General features: G+C 27.6%; 1 protein-coding gene across 2 annotated transcripts in view; it reads right to left on the bottom strand.

Moving 5' to 3' along the window:
• The window catches only part of LOC101239034 (integrin alpha-8), a 125,819-nt gene that overhangs the window by 78,076 nt on the left and 22,305 nt on the right, over positions 1 to 25,438 (bottom strand). For both annotated transcript variants that reach the window (XR_010641858.1, XM_065810573.1), the window contains exons 5-7: positions 22,984 to 23,064; positions 10,286 to 10,330; positions 8,781 to 8,824 (exon numbers count right to left, since the gene is read on the bottom strand). Coding sequence is in view for 1 of the 2 variants with exons in the window: in XM_065810573.1 (XP_065666645.1) it covers positions 8,781 to 8,824; positions 10,286 to 10,330; positions 22,984 to 23,064 (170 nt within the window). In the remaining variant the exon portion in view is untranslated. The remainder of the gene's footprint in view (positions 1 to 8,780; positions 8,825 to 10,285; positions 10,331 to 22,983; positions 23,065 to 25,438) is intronic.

The following is a 25,438-nucleotide window of genomic DNA, read 5'->3' as shown; positions in this document are numbered from 1 at the left end:
CCTGTAACATTTAAGTGCACTTGCAACTTGTCTCTCAGTGCTGGGACTTTGTTTGTCAAAGTAAGTATTTTGGAGTCATAAGGTTGAAAAGAGAGCATAACAATAATTTCTTGATCTGCCTCTGGGAGATATTGAAAAAATGTTATTAAAAAAATGACCAGGATAAAAAAAACTTGACCCAAACTTACTCCTTAATACACCCTAATCTAACTAATTTAAACATGACTTTACCCAATAACTTAACTTATCCTAATTTACTTATAACATAGCTCAGTGTAACATGCCTCACCATTTTTTTAATAAGTAGCAGCATAAGCCTCAACTTTTTTGACCTTTAACAATACAGATTATACTGATACTTTATGTAAAAACAGTATTTACTAAAATTATTGCCTCTTGAGGTTACCTCTCAAGGTAACCTTAATGCAAGATTTATCATAGTCATAAAATACTGACCATTTGAAGAGTTCTATTATTTCTCTTACTGTTAGCATATTTTTAGAATTCAGTCTACTAAATAGTGTGCACTGTTTGTGCAAACTATTTAGTAGACTGGATTTTGAACAAAGGCACATTAAGAAGAATATCTACAAAGAGATTGTTGATTTATTCTTGTTTTTTGTAAATGTCATGCTAATTGTTTCATTTTAGGCTGTGCTACTACTAAAAGAAATAAAGGTCACTTTTTATGATACCATCCACTAATGTTTCATCCAATGGTGATGAAAAAAAGTTTGATTCATTAAAACTAAAGATAAAGTAATAGATAAAAGCCTAAAAACCTAAATCAAGGAAATATATATACCGTTTATTTGTGAAAAGCATTATAAGGCTAACATGTTAGTTGTCAATCCAATTAAAACTACTCTTGAACCAGGTTCACTACCTGCATTAAATCTCCCAGTTAAAAGCATTTCATCACCAAGTTTATCTTCATTTTTGTTTATTACCAAAGAATTAGGATCAGCTTCTATACCTGTATAAACAGTTTTTCTTATTCAGATAAAATTTTTCTTCATCAGCATTTTTTAGGTGCTTCAAAAAGATATAATGATATTACCTAAGCAGTTGCGGAAGATTTAATTATATAGTTCAAACCTACTTTATTACCAGTCATGCAAATACCTCTTAAATCTAAAGCACACACTGTAACCATTGCTTTATTGGTCAAATCTATTTGCTTAAAAAAACTTGAGTAGGATGTAAATTTTAGTGACACTTTTTTGAAATTTAGTAATATGGACTACGTTCACACTGTTCCTTAATGAAATATTTAGTGGTAAATATAATTGATGATGCCTTATCTTTTTTCCAGATTTTATGACAGATATACAAAAAATTAATAAAAAAGTTAAATTTACCTGTTGCATCAAAAGCAAATTTGCTGATGATGATCAATATATATTTAATAGCTGAATCTCCACTTTTGATAAAAACTATTTGAAATTACATTTTTCTTTCGGTAAAGGGAAAATTACATGTGGAATACTGATAATCACATTTTGTGGAATCACATGTCAGATTTATTTTATAAGGATCTTAACTGGGACCTTCATACTTGCCCAAATTTCTTCTTAGAACACATAAGATTAAGTCTATTTTTCAAAAAGAATGCAAGATTAGTGGCTTAGAGCCTTACCTCTGAGATAAGATACAAGATTTAGTGAACAGAGAATAATAGAGCTTAGTATCTGATAGCACCTTTTACATCGATTTCTTGCAATATTAAATAGCAATTTGTTCTCAAGAAAGTTGTTCTTTGGAAAAAGATGAAAAAAAAAAGATTACGATTAGATATAGCAGCTGCACAAGAGGGTAAAAACCATGGAGTAGAACTTCCAACAAGGCTGCAAGCAACTAGTAATGTGCCGGGTACCCGGTTCAGACAAGGTTACCTGGTAATTCGGCTTTTGTTATGGGTACCGGAATAGGCCATTTTGTTGCAGAAACTGGCACCAGGTAAATTAAAATAAATTTTTAAGAAACATTAACCTTAAGTGCTATAACTATTTGTTTAAGTGGTATTTTAAATTGTGTTGAAATTTTATTAACAGGATTGCTTTTAGTTTAAACTTCAACTAATATATTTCTTCATATAAGTCTAAGAGTGTTATTGAGTCAATAAATTGCAATCATCAAAGCACGTGGAGAGAGGTCTCTCAAAAACATATAAAGTTTTTTTTTTTTTTTTTTTTTTTTAAAATCAGCAAAATATTTTATTCTTTTTTGTTATTTTCTTAATGACAAAAAAAATTAAATTTGTACACTAGTTAGTAGTCTCGACACAATAAACTATTTTCAACATAACTTCAAAACTTTAACTTCTATTATTCGAAAGCATTTGAACCTTATTAAAATTATCCTACTAACCAGACTAACTGTTATAATGACTATGGATTTATTTATATTTACTTATCAAGTAAATAAGTAAATATAAATTTCAATAATAAACATCAAGTAAATATAAATAAATTTATGATATAATTGTTATGATAAGATTATATATAAATAATATTTTATTCATTATAAATGTTTTCATGTTTTATTTATTAATGAATTTAAGTATTAAAAAGTTTTCTTTTATTCAACTCTTTTAAATAATGATAAGTTTCATTGCACTTATGTAAAATGTATAAAAAGGTACCAAAGTATTAAAGTTTTTATATTGATGGAGAAAGTAAAAGGTAAAAACTTTTTTTGTAAAGAACAAAAGGTAAAAAAAAATATTCTGTTCATAAACAACTTTAACATAATGTGTTGCAGTGGAGGTTGATTTGAGTTTAATTCTTTAGGCTTTTATTAGCTCTTCAAAAAAAAAATTTGTTTTATATCTTTTCATAATTCAATTAAAAATAAAAAAGGTAAGAGAACTGTCACATTATTTGTATGAAAGCTACACAAACTTTTGATACCATAAATGAAGATTATTTTAAAAATAAAACAAGTATAAAGTTTTTTTTTACAGTTTTTAAAGAAAATTGTTGATAAAACTTTATGTAAGAGAATCATAATGTAATAATGAGATCTAATTCTGAGAGTAATAATGGTAATTATAAGATTGTGAGGTAATCAGGACGTCATAAGGTAATTGGAAATGAAATATTAAACTGAAAACTTTTTTTTATTTCTTTCATTTTTTCTATTTTAATGTATTTAAAGACAAAATAAAATAATTTGTTTTATTGTGATTTTAATCTATCTTGTAATTTAGCAACACATTTTTTTCATACAAAAATACAATATAATTTTATGTTCAATGAGTACATAAGAATAATGAAGAATATTAAAGATATATTTAAACTAGTGATGATGTATCACACACTCCCACACACACACTCACAAATAGGCAACTTATAAAAAAAATACATATATATATATATATATATATATATATATATATATATATATATATATATATATATATATATATATATATTTTTTTTTTTTTTTTTTTTTTTTTTTAAACATCTTCGCTTCCAACAAGGCTGCAAGCAGCCACTAATTAAAGTTGGAAGTTACTGTAAGAGAAAAGATGAAGATTGTAGAGCAAGATAACGATTGCCGGACGATTTAAAAGATTGCAAATTATATGAATCAGGAAAGCAAGATGAAGGAAGCGAATTCCAAAGAGCTGATGTTCGAGGAAAAAAACTAGACGAATAAGCGTTTTTGGAGCACTTAGGAACAGTCACAGAAAAAGGATGACACTTAATTGAATGACGAGTAACACGAGAATGAATTTTAGTAGATGGCACAAGAGACGTTAGCTCTTTCGAGCAGTGCCCATTATAGTATTTGTAGAAAAGAGAAAGAGAAGCAACATTACGACGATGTGATAATGGTTGAAGGTTGGCTGCAAGAGCAGGTCCAACTATGTTTACAATGCGTTTTTGCACCTTGTCTAAAAGAGAAAGGGCATCATTAGAAGATCCGCCCCAGATATGGCAACAGTATTCCATACAAGGCCGGATTTGAGATTTATAGAGGTAGAGAATAGAATCCAGAGTAAGAAAGTGGCGAGCTCGATAAAGAGATGCAACCTTAGCAGATGCTAATTTTGCAACCGATTTGATATATGGTTTCCAAGAAAGATTGGAAGTAAGAGTTAATCCTAGAAGATGAAGAGTAGGTGACTCATCGAGTACATCACCGTTCATAAATATAGGAAGATCTAAATTATTGCGATAACGATTGGCTGAAAAAAATTGAGTTTTATCTGAATTAAAGTTCACCAGCCACTGTGAGCCCCATGCTGTAGCAGAAGTGAGATCCTTTTCAAGCTCAAATGCCCCCTCCAGGCAATCAGAGGGTGTTGGTTTCTTATCACGACAAGAATAAATGGTAGTATCATCAGCAAACAATGCCACCTTAGATGTGAGAATATCTGGAAGATCGTTAATGTAAATTAAAAAGAGTATAGGGCCAAGGATAGAACCTTGAGGAACCCCTGAAGTTACAGAATAAGAAGAAGAGTGTTGTCCATCGAGAACAACTTTTATGCTACGATTGGAAAGGAAGGATTCAATGATCTTAAAGATGTTGCCGGATACACCATAAGAAGAAAGCTTATGGAGAAGACCAGCATGCCAAACTTTATCAAAAGCTTTTGAAATGTCAAGAGCGATGGCCTTAACCTCTCCACCTTCATCTAATGCACGATAAAACCTGTCAGTTATTACTGTTAGCAAATCAGCTGTAGAACGAGAAGATCGAAATCCATATTGATGGTCAGAAAGTAAGTTATTAGATTCAAGATGAGAAATTAAGTGTTTGTTAATTAAAGATTCAAAAACCTTGCTTATGATAGGAAGAAGACTTATGGGACGGTAGTTAGACGAATCAGATCGCTCCCCAGAATTTTTGAAGATAGGAATAACAGATGCCACTTTCCAGCAGGCTGGAAAACAAGACTCTGATAAGCACTTGTTGAATAGTTTTGAGAGTATAGACGACAGCTCTGGAGAACACTTCTGCAAGACAATAACAGGTATGTTGTCTGGGCCACAAGCTGTAGAAGGGTCTAGACAGGAAATCACTTTAGATACAGATGCTGAAGTGATATGAATGTCAAGCAATGAATCAACCTGTTTGTTGGCAATATCAGGTAGAACGCAATTAGTGGAATCAAGAGATGATATTGATGAAAAGTTTTTAGCAAACAGTTCGGCTTTGTCTTTAGGTGAGGTGACAAAGTCTGAACCATACAAGAGAGGTGGAATTATAGATTTGCCCTTATTATTGATATTATTAAAGATTCTCCAGAAGTCACGAGAGCCTAATTTTTGAGATGAGATACGAGATTTCATGACCTGAGAATAGCGGGTTTTGGCGTTAGACAAAACCTTTTTACAGTTGTTTCTAGCAGTAATAAACAGACGTCTGTTTTCTGGAGAATTGTTTTGCTGATAAATATGGAAGTAACGGTTTCGATTGGCAATCGCAGCAGCACAGTGTGAGGAAAACCATGGAGGAGAGTGAGGCTTGACCTGGAATCGTCGAGAGGGAATAAAAGATTCCATGCCAGCCTGAATCCACGAAGTTATATAAGAAGCACATTTGTCGACAGGAAGTCGAAAGATTTCTACCCAAGGGCCATCACGAAGAAAATCACGGAAAGAATCCCAGTCAGCTTTACTGTAGTTGTAAGAGGTTCGATAGTAGGGGTATTCAGGTGATGAAGAAGAATGAGATATTAGTTTTAAAGAGATCAAACTGTGATCAGAAGCACCTAAGGGTGAATGTGGAGAAACTGAGCACTGACTAGGATCAGAAACAAGACATAAGTCGAGTAGAGAAGGTAAATGATTAGGGTTGTCAGGAAAGCGAGTTGGAAAGTTGACTATTTGAGTTAGGGATTGAGAAAGGCAAAAGTTGTGGGCTTTAATGCCTGCAGAGTTGTGGGCTTTAATGCCTGCATATATGTATATATATATATTAGGGCTGTGAAAATTAACGATTAATTAATCGATTAATCGCTAATTTATTTAATCGATTAAAATTTCTTTAATCAGTAATATTTCGATTAATTTTTGCCAGTTTTCCGTTACTTATTTTTTTTTTTTTTTTTGCTGTACATATATATATTTACAAGTTTCGTAATTTATAATAGTGATATTTACAAGTTTCCTTAGTCAAAATATATAAACAAGATTATAATTATAATTAAAATAGTACAGACAGGACTTCAAGTTATTTTCAGTTTTAAAAGTTTTAAAAACGTCTAAACGCAACTTTTCAAAATCAATTGTTTCAAAGTCATTAGCCATGACGAAAAAGAGTATTAAATTTAGAATTTTTCAATAGAATTCGATAAATATAAAATTAATTTTGAAAGCGCGTATCTTGAAAATCTTGACTAAAAATTTTGTCATATTTTAAAATACTTACTGACCTGGGAACATTATCTTACATTTCTATATCCGTTTCTAAAGTAAACAAAGTTTGTTTTGCAAATATGGCTGCGGCAACTAATGAAAGCAACGTTTCTGTCAAACATTTAACTGGAAAGTTAAGCAAGCATTTTGTTTTCAAGTTGAATGCTGATGGTAAAGTAGATGAAGGTGACAAAATATACAGCGTTCACTGCAATAAACAGTTTGTTTTCCGTGGCTCAAACACATCGCTGACTTATCACCTTCAGCACAAGCTTCCTCTGAAATATCAACAGGTTGTCGACAGTGAACGTAAGATGACCCCTCAGATAAAATCAATCATCAATTTATTTACGTGTCAGTCAAACAAGCCTGTCAGTGAAAAGGTCTCAGCCGACCTGAAGGTGGCAATAGCTCATTGGATTGCCAGTTCTGGACGTCCAACAGCAATTGTAGAAGATGCTGGACTAGAGGCGGTGCTTCGTATTGCCCTTCAAAACCAGACTTATACTTTGCCCAGTCGCCGTACAATCGACACTGTCATTGGAGAGATGTACAATGAGAAGTTGAATGAGCACAAGAAAGCTCTAGAATGCATTCATAGTATTGCTCTACGTACTGACTTTTGGACCTCCACCAACAATGAATCGTACTATGGGATAACAGGTCATTGGATTGATTCTGAGAGGAAACTGACGTCTGTCGCTTTAGCTTGCCTAAATATTGAAGAAAGGCACACTGCTGATAATGTTGCCAGTTTCTATGAAGAGTTTGCCGCAACGTGGAACATTGCTGAAAAAATTAGCTGTATCGTAACGGACAGTGCATGAAATATGGTTGCTGCTATAGGACGGACGGATTACAGCCATATACCGTGTATTGCACACTGTCTTCAACTGAGCATACTAGCAGGTTTGAAAGCAGCTGATTCATCTCCTATTCTGGCTAAATGTCGACACCTAGTTGGACATTTTAAGCGCAGTTCAAGGAATACATCAGAGCTAAAGGCCAGCCAAGCCAGTACCTCTAACAGGTCTGACGATGTGAAGTTTCACAAATTGCAGCAGGATGTAGCTACGCGGTGGAACAGTACCTACCTAAGATTAGCCAGATTGCTGGAAGTGAAAGATGCCATTAAGCAGTATCATATTGACCATCCCGAGAATTACACTGGAGATAAACTAAGGGAGTTGGACTGGGAGAAAATGTCAAAATTTGTCTCGGTATTGGGTCCACTTGCAGATGCTGCTGAGTATATTGGTAGTGAACAGTATGCTACATGTTCGGCTGTACTTCCGTTAGAAGCATTTTTGCGCAGACTTCTGCGGGTTAATGATGACGATCCAGGGTATATAGCACGTTTTAAATCTGCAACACTAAATGACTTCTCAGGTCGCATTGAAAACATTAATGCATTGCCAACGTTGCAAATGGCTGTGGCATTAGACCCACGTTACAAGAAACTCAGCTGTCTCTCAAGAGAGAAACGTGAAGCAGTTTGGACAATACTTTCTAATGCATTTCGGGTGTACTGTAACAAAGACAGAGAGCTGAACGTGAAACTACTACCAGCACTGGCGAGGCATCAGAACTAGTGCGTAAGAAACTGAAACTTACTCTGTTGGTCAGCGACTCGGAATCGCAATCCTCATCAGATGAATCACAAACAGTACATGGCTCACTGGCTGAGCTTACACGATATCAAGAAGAAGGTGTAATTCCAGAAACTGAGAATCCCCTCATGTGGTGGCAACTGAACAGGCATCGTTACCCTAACCTGAGCAGTTTTGTGCAGACAATTCTGTGTGTACCTCCCACTTCTGTTCCTTGTGAAAGACTGTTTAGTTCGTCAGGGTACATTGTCAACAAACTGCGATCTTGTCTACTTCCAGAAAACGTTAACATCCTCATTTGTTTACGTGACTGGCTAAAGTGATGCCTACTTGTACTTGTCAATTAAACTGAATACAGTATAGCAGGCATTAAGTGTCTTGTTTGTTAACGTTTGTGAATACTGTAGTTAGTTAACGTTTACCGATAACAACTTCACCTCACCAGTGGTGAAAAGCAGGTTATTCTGTCGACTTCAGAATTAATCGAAATTAATCGATTAGAATTTTAGACGATTAATCGAACAAAAAAAAATTAATCAGTACCAGCCCTAATATATATATATATATATGTATATATATATATATACATATATATATATATACATATATATATATATATATATATGTATATATATATATATATATATGTATATATATATATATATACATATATATATATATATATACATATATATATATATATATATATATATATATATATATATATATATATATATATATATATATATATATATAATTCATAGTTTCAAAACTAAAGATTAAATAATTTAATTACCATTCCTTTAAGATTATTAGCTCGTGGAGCACCACCAACAACATCTATAATAATGTCATCAAAAAAACTTTTTATACAGAAAAATAAACTTGAAAAAAATATATACTACTATTATTTATTATAGTTCAATTATTATTATTATTATTATTTATCATAGTTCAATTATTATTAATCATTAAAATTATCATATTTCATTAACTCATCATAAAGTAACAAAAAATTATTATTAAAACTTATTATAAAAGAATATAGTTGAAGCAACAAATTATAGATGAAGCATAGACTAAGACTTGCAACTTAGTGTTAAAAGAAAAAGAAAAATGGAGTCATTCATATATTGCAATCTTTATTTATATGTCAAACTTTATACAATGTTTATTTTAATGCTTTAGCAAATAAACAACTTGTCACTTGAGTAAAAACGTTCTACAAAAAAAGTGGCAATACTTCAAAAATAAAAAAATGTTGGTTAAATAAATTTGTCAAGGATAGAACTTGAGAAAAACAATAATTAAGTTCAAGCTTCTCACCATACAGTTTTCGCACTAAATTTATGTGAAGAAAAAGACAACAGAAGAAATTTTTTATTTTTTTTCTGCTGGCTAAATATTGAATAAATCTTCAACTTTTTTTCTTTGACAGATTTTTTAACTTTTATTTTAACAGAAATTACTTAATAAAATAACTTTCATTACATTCTGTATCAACTATTAGATAAACATTTTTAGTTTTTGAGTCTTCTAATATACCATCTTGAGTTGAACAACTCTGAAAATAAATTTCTTTTTCTACTGATAATTTGTTATAACCATAATAACGAAAATATTTTATTGTGTATAAGATGTGGTGAGATATTACTTTTAACTGAAACTTTTAATAAATTCTTTTGATATAACTTTCCTTTCTAATAATAATAATAATAATAATAATAATAATAATAATAATAATAATAATAAATTGGTTTCCCATCTGCATATTGTTTCATTTGCATAATGTTTACCATCTGCATAATGTTTCCCATTTGCATAACAATTTACTTGACAATCTTACCACTAAATTTACAGCTTTTTAAGTCTTCTGTTGATCATTTTCTTGTTTTATAATCTTATTTCTGAGTAAATCCTAACTTTAATAGTTAAAAGTGAACTGTTTTTTTTTAAAATAAAAATTTATTAAGGAACACTTTTAAACTTGGCCCTTCTTGGTCCTCTCTAGATGTTGCATGTTGCATGGTTAGAAGCTTAAAGATTAGAAACAAAACAAAGATATTTCCCTCTAAAGGTCTTTTATTAATCTGTAAACATTTTTTCTTTTGTCTCTTTAGCTAATGTTGATCATGCATAATCTTTTTAAAATAACATGGTTTGCATGAGTTTTAAAGGTTTAAGGCATTATTATTACATATTAGGAATTCCTTAATGTTATTATGTTTTATTTATACTTTATAATATCTTATAATATTTATAGCTGTTACTTTTATTTATTTATTTGATTTATATAATTACCTCCATATTCATTACCAGTAAAATTTCCACTAGAAACTGAATAGCCTACAAAAGAAAATGAACAAATTTGTGATAATCAAATAAACTTGATTTCAATAATCTTTAGTTAAAAAAGTTAAGAAACACAAAAAAGTAAAATATTAAAATAGTATTAAGGCTAAACTAGTTCATAGTTCAGCAAAATAATGAAGAGTTGCCAATCAAAAAAGACTGGATCATTCTAAAAGCTTTTAATTAGATTATAGAATCACTATGATAAGATTATAGAATCACCATGATTAGATTATAAAATCACCAGGATTAGATTGCAGAATCAATGGGACAAGATTATAAAATTACCAGGATTCAATTCTAGAATTACCAGAATTAAAAATAATAAAGTTGCTCCTATTTTTCAATAAATGTTTATTAGGAATAGTCAAAGTAAGTAAAAAGACTTAGAGTAAGACAGGATAAAATGAGACAGCAGGGAAAAATGAGACATTTCATTTATAATGATCCCATCCTTATTTACTGTTTTAATAATTTTTAAAAGTTTAGTTGTCTTTTATTAATTTTAAAATCATTTATTGTTACAAAAAATATCTTGAAATAAAGAAAATGAAGACAAGAACAATTATTTCATCTCTTGGCTATATGACAATTACAAACTTTGATGCATTGCTGTTTTAATTTTTCTTAGTATTTTTTGATCTCACAGGGTGGAAAAAATTTTATTTTTAAAGTTTGTGTTTTATTATCATCTTTAGGCATTGTTCTATCATTTCCATACATTGATATTTCATTTCTATTACAAGATAGTCAAAAAATTACACAATTTTGAAGCCCTTATGTAGAGCAGATTTAAACATTTATAAATTATTATTTGCTATGTTTAGTTGTTATTCAACATAGAATTATGCTTTATATTTTGTTTACTTATATTTATTATACTTTTCTATATTTATAATTTATACAAGAGGTAATTCCTATTGTAATCTATATATTTATATATATATATATATATATATATATATATATATATATATATATATATATATATATATATATATATATATATATATATATACATATATATATATATATATATATACATATTAGAAAAATAAAACGACGTGATTTTCACAACGTTGCAATCCTCAGGTGAAATACAGATATAGTTTTTTCGTTAAAAAATTATATAAAATAAAACTATACAGAAAAAATCTATACAAAAAAAACTATTGTTACAGCTGTATATATAAATATATATATATAATCAATATATATACACAGAGTTGTTAACAAGGCCAAAAATAGCAAAGCCAACACCAAGAGTTTCAAGGTCAAGGCCAAAAACAAGAGTTTTAAGGCCAAGGCCTATGCAAACATTTTCAAGGCTAAAGACTTAAATTTTGGCCTTACATTAAAGGGGTCCCAAAGTGCCGAGACAAGTTGTGTTCATATTAAAGAGAATGATAAAAAAAAATGTTTGGGCAGAATTTATTTATGTAAAACAAAATAATAAAAGTACACCAAGAAAAACAAACTTTGTTGTATCCATTTTAGCCCGTCTCTCAAAGCCTTTAAAATATACGCCGCAATCTACAGACTTTATAATTTATTCAAGCGTGTTTAATTCCAAAGAGTTTTAGTAAATGACATCATTGTAGAATTTCGATAAGAATTCTGAAAAAATCTTTTTTTTTATCAAATTATAGAAATTTTTTTTTTTTATTATTATAGATTACTAAAGAATTTTTTTAGTTACTTATTAATATATAAAAGTTTTTTTTTCATCATAAATTACTGTAAAATTTCTTTAGTTGTTTTGTTTTCTAAATTTCCCGAAGTTCGCATTAAAATTTTGAATAAAATATTAAAGATATTTTAAGCTCGTCTATTGCTATAAACTATTTTTTGTTATATTTATTATTATTAAATGATTATTATCCTTATTAAAATTCTGTTAAAAAAATTATTTTGTACTATTTAACACTACCGCAAAGTGCTAAAACAGCTTTTGATTTTTTGAAATTTTGACCGCAAGTCGCTGGTAGCATCTTTCCAGTATGCTTCACAATTTATCTTATTTTGTATATTAATTTCCACTCTAGACACATATAATTGACATGAACATTTATATCAACAAGGATCTCTTTTACGAAACTGTTCAAACATGAAAAGATTTAAGAGATAAAATGTTAAGAGGAAGAGAACAAGGAAAGTACGTGTTTATCTCCTACGACAAACTTATCATTTGACGCAAAAAATCGCCAAGTTTAAATTAGTTTTTTATTTTTTATTTTTTGATACTTAATATTTTACAGGATATTTTTAATTTTTTTATTCTTCAAATTATTAACTTGATATTTTTAAATGAATGTAACATTTACATTTATCTTATGCTTAATTTCTTACCGAAATTCTTTTAGTTCTATATTTAAAAACTAAAAAATGGACTCAAAACATGTAAACAATTTTGAGTTTAATTCTTATGACTTTTTTCAAACAATAAACAATAACATTGATTCAATTTATTTTAGTAAAGCAGGTGCTTTGTTAAACAATTGTTCTTACTTTTATAACAATGAACTAAAAGAACTTCTTGAGCGAGATCGCTTAAATGTGATACATTTTAACATAAGAAGTTTAAATAAGAATTTTGAAAATTTTAAGAATTATATTGAGGAAACTTTAAATATCTTTAATGTTATATGCCTAACAGAAATTTGGTGTAGTTCTGATGAGGCTATACCTAACTCGAATCTTCACCTGCCAGGTTTTAATTCTGTATCTTTAGCATGTAAAACAAATAAACGAGGCGCTGGAGTACTTTTTTATGTAAGTGAAGGAATGCGGTTTATAAATAGACCTGACATGAGTATTTCTGATGCCGATAAAGAGGTTTTAACAATTGAAATTTTAGCCAAAAAAACTAAAAATATACTTTTAAGTTGCTGTTAATGCCCACCATCTGGTGAAATAAATAGTTTCAAGTCCTTTTTAATCACTGATATTATAAAAAAATGTACAATAGAAAAGAAATTAAATTACATAATTGGTGACATAAATTTAGACGCATTCTAATTTAATTTAGAAATTCCAAAATTAATAGTTTTTATAATGATTTATTTGAAAACGATGCAATTCCGCTAATTAATAAACCAACAAGAGTAACTTTAAAGTCAGTATCCTTAATAGATAATATTATGACAACAGACACTTTTAATGAATCTCTTAAAAAAGGGTTAATTAAAAATGATGTTTTAGATCATTTTCCTATTTTCTTTTCAATAAATACTGATATTGAACAATTATATCATAAAACACTGTTTCAGTAAAGTAAATATTGCATCATTTAATGAACAACTATGATTACTACATTGGAGACATATAAATTTTTCGTCGGAAGTAAATATAGTTTATAACTCATTCTTTAGAAGTTTCCAAAGTTAAACAAAAATTGTATATAAAGTACAGGGTGCGGAAAAAGTTCCCATACAAAAATATAAACAGCAAAAACAGCAAAAGTTCCTGTACAAGACAAGAAACAAATTACACTTTAATTTAAAACAAAATAACACTAAAAAATACTAAAAGAATACGAAGTAATACAAAAAAATACTAAAAACATTTTATATTGAAAACACCATACAGATAATTTTTTTTAATTATGCTTTTATATGGGAACTTTTTCTGCACCATGTATTCAAAGTCAAAACCAGATAAAAATAAGGAAATTTCAAAAAAAAACTTAAAAAACAATTACTATTCAAACTTATTAGAGAAGTTTAAGAATAATGCTTAACACACATGGCAAATTTTAAATGAAATTACTGGCAATCAAAAAATTAATACATGCAACTTACCAAAATTAAAAACAATGTTTTTTTATATAATCCTAATGAGATAGCAAATCAAATAAATAACTTTTTTGTAACTATTGGTCCAAATTTAGCAAAAAATATTCCAATTATAACTAACACAATAAATGATTTTAATCTTCCAATAATTTCTTTACTTAATAACCTTGAATTTTCCATTAAAAAGTTAGAATGTGCTTACAAAATGCTAAAAATCAATAAAGCGATAGACCCAGATCAAATAAATGGTAACATTATAATTGTAAAAGACTAAACTAAAGACCTGAAAGATCATAAAAACAATAATCTTTCAGGTCTTTAGTTGTTCAATAAAACAAGGTATATTTCCTGATCAACTAAAGATAGCCAAAGTTACATCAGTATTTAAAGGAGGAGGAGGAGGAGAGGGAGGGGGAGGGGAACTATCAAATATAACTAATTATTGTCCAATTTCTGTACTTCCTGTTTTTCAAAGATTTTTGAAAGGATCCTTTACAATAAAATTTATGACCATCTTTCTAAAAATAAAATACAACACAATATGGGTTTTAAAAAAGTAATTTGACTGAACACACTATGCTTTATCTGACTAGAAATATTGCAGATTCGTTTGAAAAATCACAATTTACTCTAGCAGTGTTCATAGATCTATCAAAAGCCTTCGATACAATAGATCATAAAATTCTAAACTAAAAAATTATAGAATCTGTGTTAATTTTCCAAAATTACTTAAGAGTTATTTAAGCGATTGTAAACAGTATGTGCAAATTGATATATTCTCTACTACAAATTTACTAAATATAACATGTGGTGTCCCCCAAGGGTCTATACTAGGACCACTTCTTTTTCTCATTTATCATAATGATCTTTATAATGCCTCAAATCTAAAAACAATAATGTTTGCTGATGACACAAACTTTTTTCTGTCTAGCAATAATATCATAACACTATTTAATAACACTAGCATAGAGCTAATTAAAATTTCAAAATGGTTTAAGTCAAATAAGTTATCAATTAACATAGAAAAAACTAAATGGACTCTATTTCATCCAAAATCCAAAAAATATCTTTTGCCAAATGATATGCCTCAAATATATATAGATAATATTCAAATAAAACAATCAAAAGTTATACTAATTCTTGGTGTTCTTATTGATGAAAACCTTATGTGGAAAAATCATATTAAAACATTGCGCAATAAAGTTTCAAAAAATATTGGGGTATATAAAGCGAGAAGTTTTGTAAATAGACACGCATTTATTCAACTTTATTACTCACTTATTCAATGCCATCTAAATTATTCAAATATCACATCGGGTAGTGCTAAAAAAAGTCAATTAGATCCTCTTTATCGGCAACAGAAGCATTTATCACAACTAATAAACTTTAAAGATTGTTTTACTTATGCAAAACCACTTTTATTCAAAATGAGTATTTTTAATATATACCAACTAAATTTTAACATTCTTTGCTTTATATTTAAATGTAAGATAAACTTAACTCCTATATCTTTTCAAAATTTATATGCAATAAAGCCCAAGAACAAATATGACCTAAGAAATGACATCTTATTTATCAACATTATTCGCATACAAATTTTGGAAAGTCTCTTATATCTTATTGTGGAGCTTTTTTGTGGAACCAAATAGTTTTAAAAAATTTTGAGTTTTCCCAAAGTTGGAACTTTTCTACTTTCAAAAACAAACTGAAAAAAGTTATTTTTTCAATTTACTTTTCATTTAATATTTTTTTTGAAATAATTGGTTTATAATTTTTGTATTGTTAAATGGTTTTCGGCAACAGGATCGTACGATCCTCTTCAGCAGGGTTTAAATTAAGTTCTAAAATAAAGCAGCATTGACAGTGTAAAATTTAACTCGTAGAAGTGTATAAGTATTTAGCTAAGTAATTAAAAACGTCCTCTGAAAAACATTTTTTTATACATTAAATGAGTTTTGTTTTGGACTTTATGTTTTAATTACTATTTATAAAACAATTGTTTTAAGCACTTTGCATTTGTTATTGTTCAATGAGTGTTAAAAACATATTTATTTAAAAAGTTTATTTGTTTAGCTATCTATTGATATATAGTTTGTTATGCTTTTAAAGAGATTTATTATATTCGAATCTAAATTAGTTGTCAATGCTATGCCATCCAAATTTTATTCAAAAAAAATGTGAGATCGTTGGGTGAGATTTTTGTAAAAACGGCCGGTAGCAAACCTTATGAAAGTTTAATTAACAGCATTTATTTTCTAAACTTTTTATCAGGTACAAGTGTTCTCGAAATTTAATCATGCAAGAATATATTTAATGAAATTTATTCATTAAATATATTCTTGGTTTTAATGTAAAATACTTGCCAAATACAACATAAATTGGGAAATATTAAATATAATATGTTTTTAAACACATGCTACAACACATTGACAATTTTAATTGCCATCTGTCTTGATTTATTGCCATAAAACATCAAGTATTGGTTTATTTAATAAAAAGCTGTCTGTAAATTGGCTGAGTGTAAAATCTATAAATAATTTCTAACTAAAAATTTAAGAATTCAGCAAATATCTCTAATAAATGATCTTGTTTACCAAAATTCTTTATTAATTAAAAATTTAAGAATTTGTAAAATGTCATTTCGATAGGAAAACAAAAACATCAAAGTGATAAACGGCTTAGATAAACTGAAAAAAATTTCACATTGTTTACATAAAAAAAAAAAGATTCAGAATATATAACAAGGTGATCAATGTCTTTTTTGAATAATTATTATATTTAAGAGAATATTTATTAAATTATATTTTAACATAAAAATCTTAATTTAATTTGTTTCTCGCGCTCTATAAAAAAACATTCTTTTGTATAGCTTCTTATAAAATTTATAGAAAAGTCATACGATTTATAATAAATGCTTATTTTAAAAAACAAATAAAACAAAAACAAATAATATTGATTCAGAAGAAAAAAAATCTACAATTACGTCATTTACTAAAACTCTTTGAAACTAAACGCGCTTGAATAAATTATAAAATCTGTAGATTGCAGCATATATATTTTAAAGAATTTGAGAGACTGGCTAACATGGAGACGGCGAGCTTCTAGTAAAACAACAAAGTTTGTTTTTCTTGGTGTACCTTTATTTTTTTGTTTTACTTAAAAAAAATTCTGCCTAAACATTTTTTTTTATCATTCTCTTTAACATGAACACAACTTGTCACTTTGGGATCCCTTTAAGGCCAATTATTAATAAAACTGCAGGTAGCAAATGGTGTGACAATAAAACCACATGTTGTGAAATTAGACAAAGGTTATATGCAAAATTTGACAACGCCAATAAAAAATTATATTTTGATATATATATGAAAACCAAATACAAAAATACATAAAATAAAGAATTAAAATTTATTTATGTTAAAATAAACATAAAAATACATAAAAGAAAGAAAATAAACATAAAAATACATAAAAACTAAGAATTAAAATAATATTTTAATTCTTTGTTTTTATGTACTTTTGTGCTTAATGCTAAGAAATAATATTAACGTCTTTTAATTTAAAATATGTTGGCATTAGTTGTTAGCATTAACTATAAGTCATAAGCATTAACTATCACTATAGAGTTTGTATGTCTTGAAACTTTAATGTTTTCTTAAATGTAATAAAGACTTATAGGCATAAGTCTTTATTACATTTAAGAAAACATTAAAGTTTCAAGACATACGAACTCTATGAGGACACATCGTCAATCCACTCTGACAAAAGATACGCTGAACAGGAGCTGACATTGCAGAGACACAGAAATACTTGTCAAATATAGATTTCAAATACAGTTTTTTGAAGGAAAACTCTAGTTGATTAAATTCTAGTGATTGATTCGTTCAAGTAGTTTGTCAAAACTATCTTGTTTGTAAAACATAATTTTTTATATTATTTGCAAAAAAACATTTTTTTTTTGATAAAATGCTTTTGAATCTATTTTTAGTAGATGTCGAAGTGGTTTATGGTGTTGTTGTGGGGTAAATCTTTGATAGTTTGGTGACTGTACTATCAAAAAAAGCTAACTAAACTATTGCTTAATATTTCAAAGTAATACTTTGTAAACAAAATTATTTTAAAAGACTATATTGAAAATACATTACTAACAACGTTTTTGAACAGATTTAGATAAGTTGAATAAAAACAGTAAAAATAAAAAAAATAGTAAATTATAATTTAAATATAATAAAAACTAATTTAATTTAAAAAACCTTTAAAATGCTATTTTTAACTTAAAGAAAAATTTATATGTTTAAATTTTTTTAAATTTTGAAATGTTTTAACTAATAAAAAACGTTAAAACAAATTATATGACTTTATATATACATGTAATAAATTTTCATTAACCAATCATGTCATTGATTATTACTTTAAAATGGCTAGTTAAAAACAGCAATTTAAACACAAAATTAAGTTCTAAAGCTTTAAAGTAAACAAAAATAACTCTTGTAATCAAAATCAATTGTAGTAAAATTTTTAAAATGCAACACAAAATAAAATTATGAATTTATAAAGAAAAGGTGGAAGGTTAAGGCCAAAACAATTAAGGACAAAGCTAAAATGTTCAAGGCCAACAGTTTCAAGGTTAAGGCCAAGACCAAGACTTTAATTTTTGGCTTTAAGGCAAGACCAAGACCAAGGCCATGGCAAAGGCTAACAACTTTGTGCATATATATATATATATATATATATATATATATATATATATATATATATATATATATATATATATATATATATATATATATATATATGTATATATAGATAGATATAGATATTGGCTGGGGTGAAAATAAACAAAAGTGTGAGTTTTATCACCATAAACTGTACTTATTTGCCAATCCATGTATGAAACCAGAAATAGTTGTATAAAATGCTTTACAGGAAGTGCCCCATTTTTACCCTTGAACATCAGACGGGTCTCTAATATTATAGAAAAAAATTTTCTTTAAAAGTATGTCATGTTTGTCTCAAACGAAGCAAAATTTTATAAAAAATTATTATTTTGTATTCAAATTATTTAATTACATTTTAATTCGTACAAACTGCCAATTTTTTTAAAATTATTAAAAAATAAATTTTTTTCACGGTTTCTCAAGTCAATTTTTATAGAAACATTTATATTGAATGCAATTATTATAATAGAAATTTTTATAAAATTTCAATTTTTTTGAGACCCAACATGCCATACTTTTAAAGAAATTTTTTTTCAACAATACTAAGGATCTGTCTGATGTTTAAGGGTAAAAATGGGGCAGTTCGCCATGCCTCATACTACCATTTTTTTTTTCAAATATCAAAAGTCAAATATGGTTAGGAACTATAAGAGAAAAACTGTTTGTGGCAATTTTTCTGAGCAGAGCATGTTATTGGCAATCATAAAGTTAAAAAAAATGAGAAAGTTGAGAAAGGCAGCTTTGACATTTAATGTAAATAAAGAAAGCACAGTAGTAATCAAAGAAAATTAAAAAATTTAGACTATAAATAGACATAAAAGATCACTTGGTTCATTTTAAGTATTGCTAGATGATACTGAAAATCAATTAGTTAACTGCATAAAAAAAAGGATTCAATTTATTATGGATTTTCCATAAGTGACATTCAATGAACTGTCTTTCAATATGTTGAAAAGTACAAATAGTTCACCCATTTAATAAATATAATGATGTTGCAGGAAGAGATTATGTAAGCGGTTTTTTGAAGAGACATCCAGACTAGAGATGTCATGAAAGTGATTTAGCCAAATACCAAATATTCTGCTAGGCACTGAGCCAACACACCGAATATTCGATGAAACTTAGTTAATTCTGAAGTTTCCAACCTGCTTTACTGGTGTCTATGAACACCAGTGACGATCTTCATTTTGTAAAAAAAACAAATGTAAATAAAAATGATCAAATCAATCTCTACACAAAATATGCACACATATTAAGATGTGAAAAAGAAAATTCCCATTGCAAATGAAATTAGTTTTTTACATAAAACTGTTTGCCTAAATTGACAGCAAACCCTTATAAGTTGTGGTCATCAAACACAAAACATTATCCTAACAGAACTTGCTAAAAACAATTTATTATTTGCCTGTGGCAGTGTAAATAGTGAATGACTATTTTAAGAAGTATGTATAATTTATGAGGAATTCAATTATTAGCTATCATCAAACGATGAAAATGTTCTCATTATGACTACCTTATAATGCCAATTATTTGTTAAAATAAAATTTATAAAAATAGTTATATGTAATCTATTTTTATATATTAAATATAAAATTAATATTAATATTAATAATTAAATATTAAATATAAAAAAAATTATATATAATCTATTTTTATGCATATTTTTTGTTACAATCTGGTATTTGGTATCAAGCAGAATACTTTGAATTATTCAGCCGAATACTGATTAGTAAAAAAAGTAGCCGAATAAGCCAAATACCTAAAAGTCACAAAATATTCTTGACCTTTCTAATCAGACATTTCAATAAGAAAGCCTCAAGGGTTGTCTTTAAATGTGTATATGGTTTAAACGGCAATTGTGAACATTTAGTTCAATAATATAGAAGTTGTTATAAAAAAGTACAACTCAGAACCTCTTCAAATTTTTAACTATGATTAATCAGGCATTAAAACTTTGTGTTTCCTCTGTATCTAGTGGTGAATAGGGTGTAACAACAACTGCTTGTGCTATGAAAGTGACAGGACAATTTATTTGACCAATGATGATTTTTAAGAGAAAGCAAATGAAATTAGAACTCATAGATCATGCTCCCACTTGAACCGTTTGGAGGATGCTCTAAAAATGGCTGGATTACAACTGATCTATTTATAAAGTATATAAAACATTTTACAAAGCACACTAGAGCTTTTACCAAAAATAAAATTCCTTTAGTTTTAAATGGGCATAAAACACATACAAAAAGCATTAATTTGTTAGATTTTGCAAAGGAAAATAGAATAGTTATTATAACCTTACCACCTCAAACTTTTCATAAGTTGCAGATATTTGATCAAAACTTTTTTAAACCACTAAAAAACTTTTATAATATAGAATGTGGATCATGGTTGCATAAACATCCATGAAGAAAAATAACAAATGATCAACTTGGAGGTATATTCTCCAAAGCCCATCATAAAGCTGCCTCTGTAGAAATTGCCTGTTCTGGTTTTGGTACATCTGGAATTTAACCTTTGTGTCGGAATAATTCCAGACATTGAGTTTAATAATGACAAAAGGTCTAATGCCATCTTACATAAATAAAATAAAATTGAATTACAAATTAATTCAACCACCTTATTACAATTGTCATCAGGATGTTCAGAAAATATTGATTTTTAATATAGTAACACCCTGCTGCTAACACCCTGCTTTTCTAATATTTTAGCTATTCCAAATATCATTTTACCACCAAGAAAGAGAGAAGAGTCACAGATTATGACAACACCACATTTCAGAGGATTCAAATCACTATTTGAATCCTCTGAAAAATCAAAAAAGTTAAAAGAACAAAAATTTAGAAAATAAATGTGCATTAGGAAAGGGTAAAGAAAGGGTTAAAAGTTTAAGTGTTGAAGACTGGGAATGTTATGTTTGTAATGGATTATGGAATAAAGCAAACAAAGAGAAGTGGAGCCAATGTTTAAAAAGTACAACTTGGGCTCATTTGGACTGATGTTCATTTCAAAATACTGGTGAAGCAATATATGATTTATGCGACTAGTGACAGTGTATTTAATTACATGATTGACTAATGACAATTTGATTATAACTGATTGACTAATGACAATTTGATTATAACTGTATTTATACTAAAAAAAAATTATCTTGCTAAACCTATTAAAGATCTGTTTTGTTTATCATTATTTATTTGAATTACTTAAAAAAAAACTGTCTCATTTTGCCTTGCATAGCGGGGCAAAATAAGATAAGATGCTGTCAATAAATAATCTCTGGTAACCAAACCACTGCAGTTTTGCAACTCTTATTTTGTAAGGTTATAGTAGGATAGTAGAAGATTTTTAAAATGTCAAGCTCTTTTTTCTAAAGTTGTTAGACAGCCTGTATTAGATAAATTAGTGCCTAAGTGTCTCATTCTGCCTCTCATTACCCTATTAGTGCAAAGAGTTATAATATAAAAAAAGTAAAAGAATTATAATATGAAAAAGTAATAGAATTATTAAAATAATTAAATGAAAAAAATATGAAATAGAAAAATAGCAAATAAAAGCAATTCAACAAAATAAATTTTGTATGAAACACCTTACACGAAACCAGAAAAGTAAAATTTGTGCTAAATACCTTATATCATACCAAAAAAATTTATGTAGGGCTATGTAGGGCCTTAGCAAAAATATTATAAACCTACTTGCCCTAAAATGTGATAAAAAAGCTCTTTCCCTTATTTCCCTTAAAATTCCCTTAAAATTCCCTTAAAATATTAAATTTCCCTTAAAAGTTTCTATTTTTTTGTTTGAAGAACTTAAAAACACTCTGCTGAAAAATAAATTCAGAAACTTGTGAATTTTATGAAGCTTCTATAATTTCTTATACATACATACATACATACATACATACATACATACATACATACATACATACATACATACATACATACATACATACATACATACATACATACATACATACATACATACATACATACATACATACATACATACATACATACATACATACATACATACATACATACATACATACATACATACATACATACATACATACATACATACATACATACATACATACATACATACAAGCATCCAAGCTACATTTATGCAAATATAAAAAATTTTTTACCCATATATGAATAATCTTTAAGACGTTCTTCACTTGTTTTCAACCTAGACTTGGTTCCTTGTATTTCAGCAAATATCACGCCTAAATACACATTAGAGTTAATATTAAAAAACAATAAAATTAATTTTTAAAATCTTTACGTTTATCAGTTAGATTGCTATTTTGTTGTTATGTTTAACTATTGGGTTGCTTTTTGTAATTCATTATTTAATGTTAAGTTATAAAATTTGTAGTTATAAATATATTTTATTCATCTTCAAGATTTGGAAAGATTTAGAATGTCTTTGATAATATATTTTATTTTTTTATTTCCATGAAAATTAATCAACCAAGATGATTAATAAGAAAAAAATTAGTACTGAAAAGTCTGTAACATAAAAGAAACCTCTATGGTTAGTACATAAGTAGAACATACAAGGAGTGCTGCCACACTGACTGACAAATAGGTAGAACATGCGAGGAACACTGCTATAATGACTGATAAATAGGTAGAACATGCTACATCGACTGTGCGTTTTAATTTGGGCGGGTAATCTATCAATTAAAATAAATTTTTAAACTTTTTAAACTTTTTCCAGTTTTCTAAATTAATTTTTTATTCTGGTCTTCTAAATTATTTAAAAAAATAAAACAGAAATAAAGAAAATAAAAAAGATAAATAAATTATTTTGATTTATGAATTTACACGGATAATTAACACACAATTTAATGACATGAATTAAATTTCTGAATCTAAAAACTCTATTGTACTTGGTTAAAGTAAAACTTGTCAATTAAAAAACTCACAAAATTAACAGTTATTTTATTATGTTTATCGAATCTTCTTGAATTACACTTTATTACAATATCTTGTATTATGTTATTGCTTCCATGATAATAAATACATTTAAACAAAATATTTATTGACATAATATGCAGTCAGTGAAAATATTAAATATTAGTATGAAATCAGAAAAAAAATTAAAAATTGAAAAAATAAAACAAACACCATAATAATGCAGTGGTAGAGTACTTGCTTTGTAAGCTGTAGGTATGAAGTTTATACTGTTTTATATCCCTGATAGCACTGTGGCAAACTTGTTTCTCAACGCAGTGGGATTGTTCATCAAGATTTGTATTTCAGATAAAGAATGAAATTTTAACGTTTTCATAAAAATGCCTTGCAAAACAACTAAATTGATACAACCAACTTGAGCCACTTCAATATTTGCTTTGACATTGAAGAACTACTAGACAAGATCTGCAATACCCACAAAAATTTTTGCTGACACACACCATCCAATAACCACAAAATCAGCTTCCATCAATAGCGAAAACCCTAACAGATTTCTAATTTCTCTAAATACCACCACCACTACTACTTATCAACAATTCTTTATTCAAAAATACCTCCGTTGTGATGGTTTCGGTGACCTTTAGATCTTTTGTAATATTGGGAGCTCTGTTGTTTTTTTTAAGCATAAATGAACAGTTCTTTTACATGCTCTTTAATTTGCATTCTTAGCTAACTTTAGTTTATCATTTAGCAATAGTTAATTCATTAATTGTAATGCTACTCAATTTTAAATGAATCTTTATAAATTGAACTAAATGTTGTATATTGATGAATTAACATACTAAATAAACAAAATTGAATGTAAAATGCTATAAGATAGTCGATGTAGCAGCACTCTCTTGTAGCAGCAACCTATAAGATAGCCAATGTATCAACACTTTTCTGTAGCAGCAGGCTATAAGATAGTTGATGTAGCAACACTCTGCGCATATTATACAATAAAAAAATTAAAATTAAACATTCCAAATGTTTTTATTTAAAAAAAAAAAAAAAAAACATTCTAGTCTTTTAATATGCATCTTTGTGGTTTTTTAAAAAACATTAAATTTAATTAGTTTCCTCAATTAAATATTTATTTATTTATGTATTTTGTGTGTGTATATATATATATATATATATATATATATATATATATATATATATATATATATATATATATATGCATATAAATATATATATATGTATATATATATGCATATATATATGTATATATATATATATATATATATATATATATATATATATATATATATGCATATATATATATATATATATATATATATATATATTTTAACTCAATATTATTATTTTTTTAAACTCAATATTGAGTACAAAAATTAGGTCTGATATTAGAGAAAAAAAGAAAATATTACATGCTATTCTCACAAAAAAGTTTAGCTACAAAATTTTTTTATCTTCAAAACTATAAAACAAATTTTTACTTTTTTTAAGATAAAAAAATGTTTGTTTAGGTGAGTAGAGGAGGTTGCTTGAATACCAAAATAAATATTACCAAGCTTTAAGTCAAATGTTAAAAAATACTTCTCTGTCACAGTCCCCAATCGATCTATCACCTGCTTGATGTTGTGGTGATTCTCTTTGACATCTTGAACAATGGTT

This window comes from Hydra vulgaris, chromosome 11, assembly GCF_038396675.1.
Source record: "Hydra vulgaris chromosome 11, alternate assembly HydraT2T_AEP".
Taxonomy (NCBI): domain Eukaryota; kingdom Metazoa; phylum Cnidaria; class Hydrozoa; order Anthoathecata; family Hydridae; genus Hydra; species Hydra vulgaris.
The sequence above is the reverse complement of the archived record's forward strand: the minus strand, read 5'-3'. Positions and strand labels throughout refer to the sequence as shown.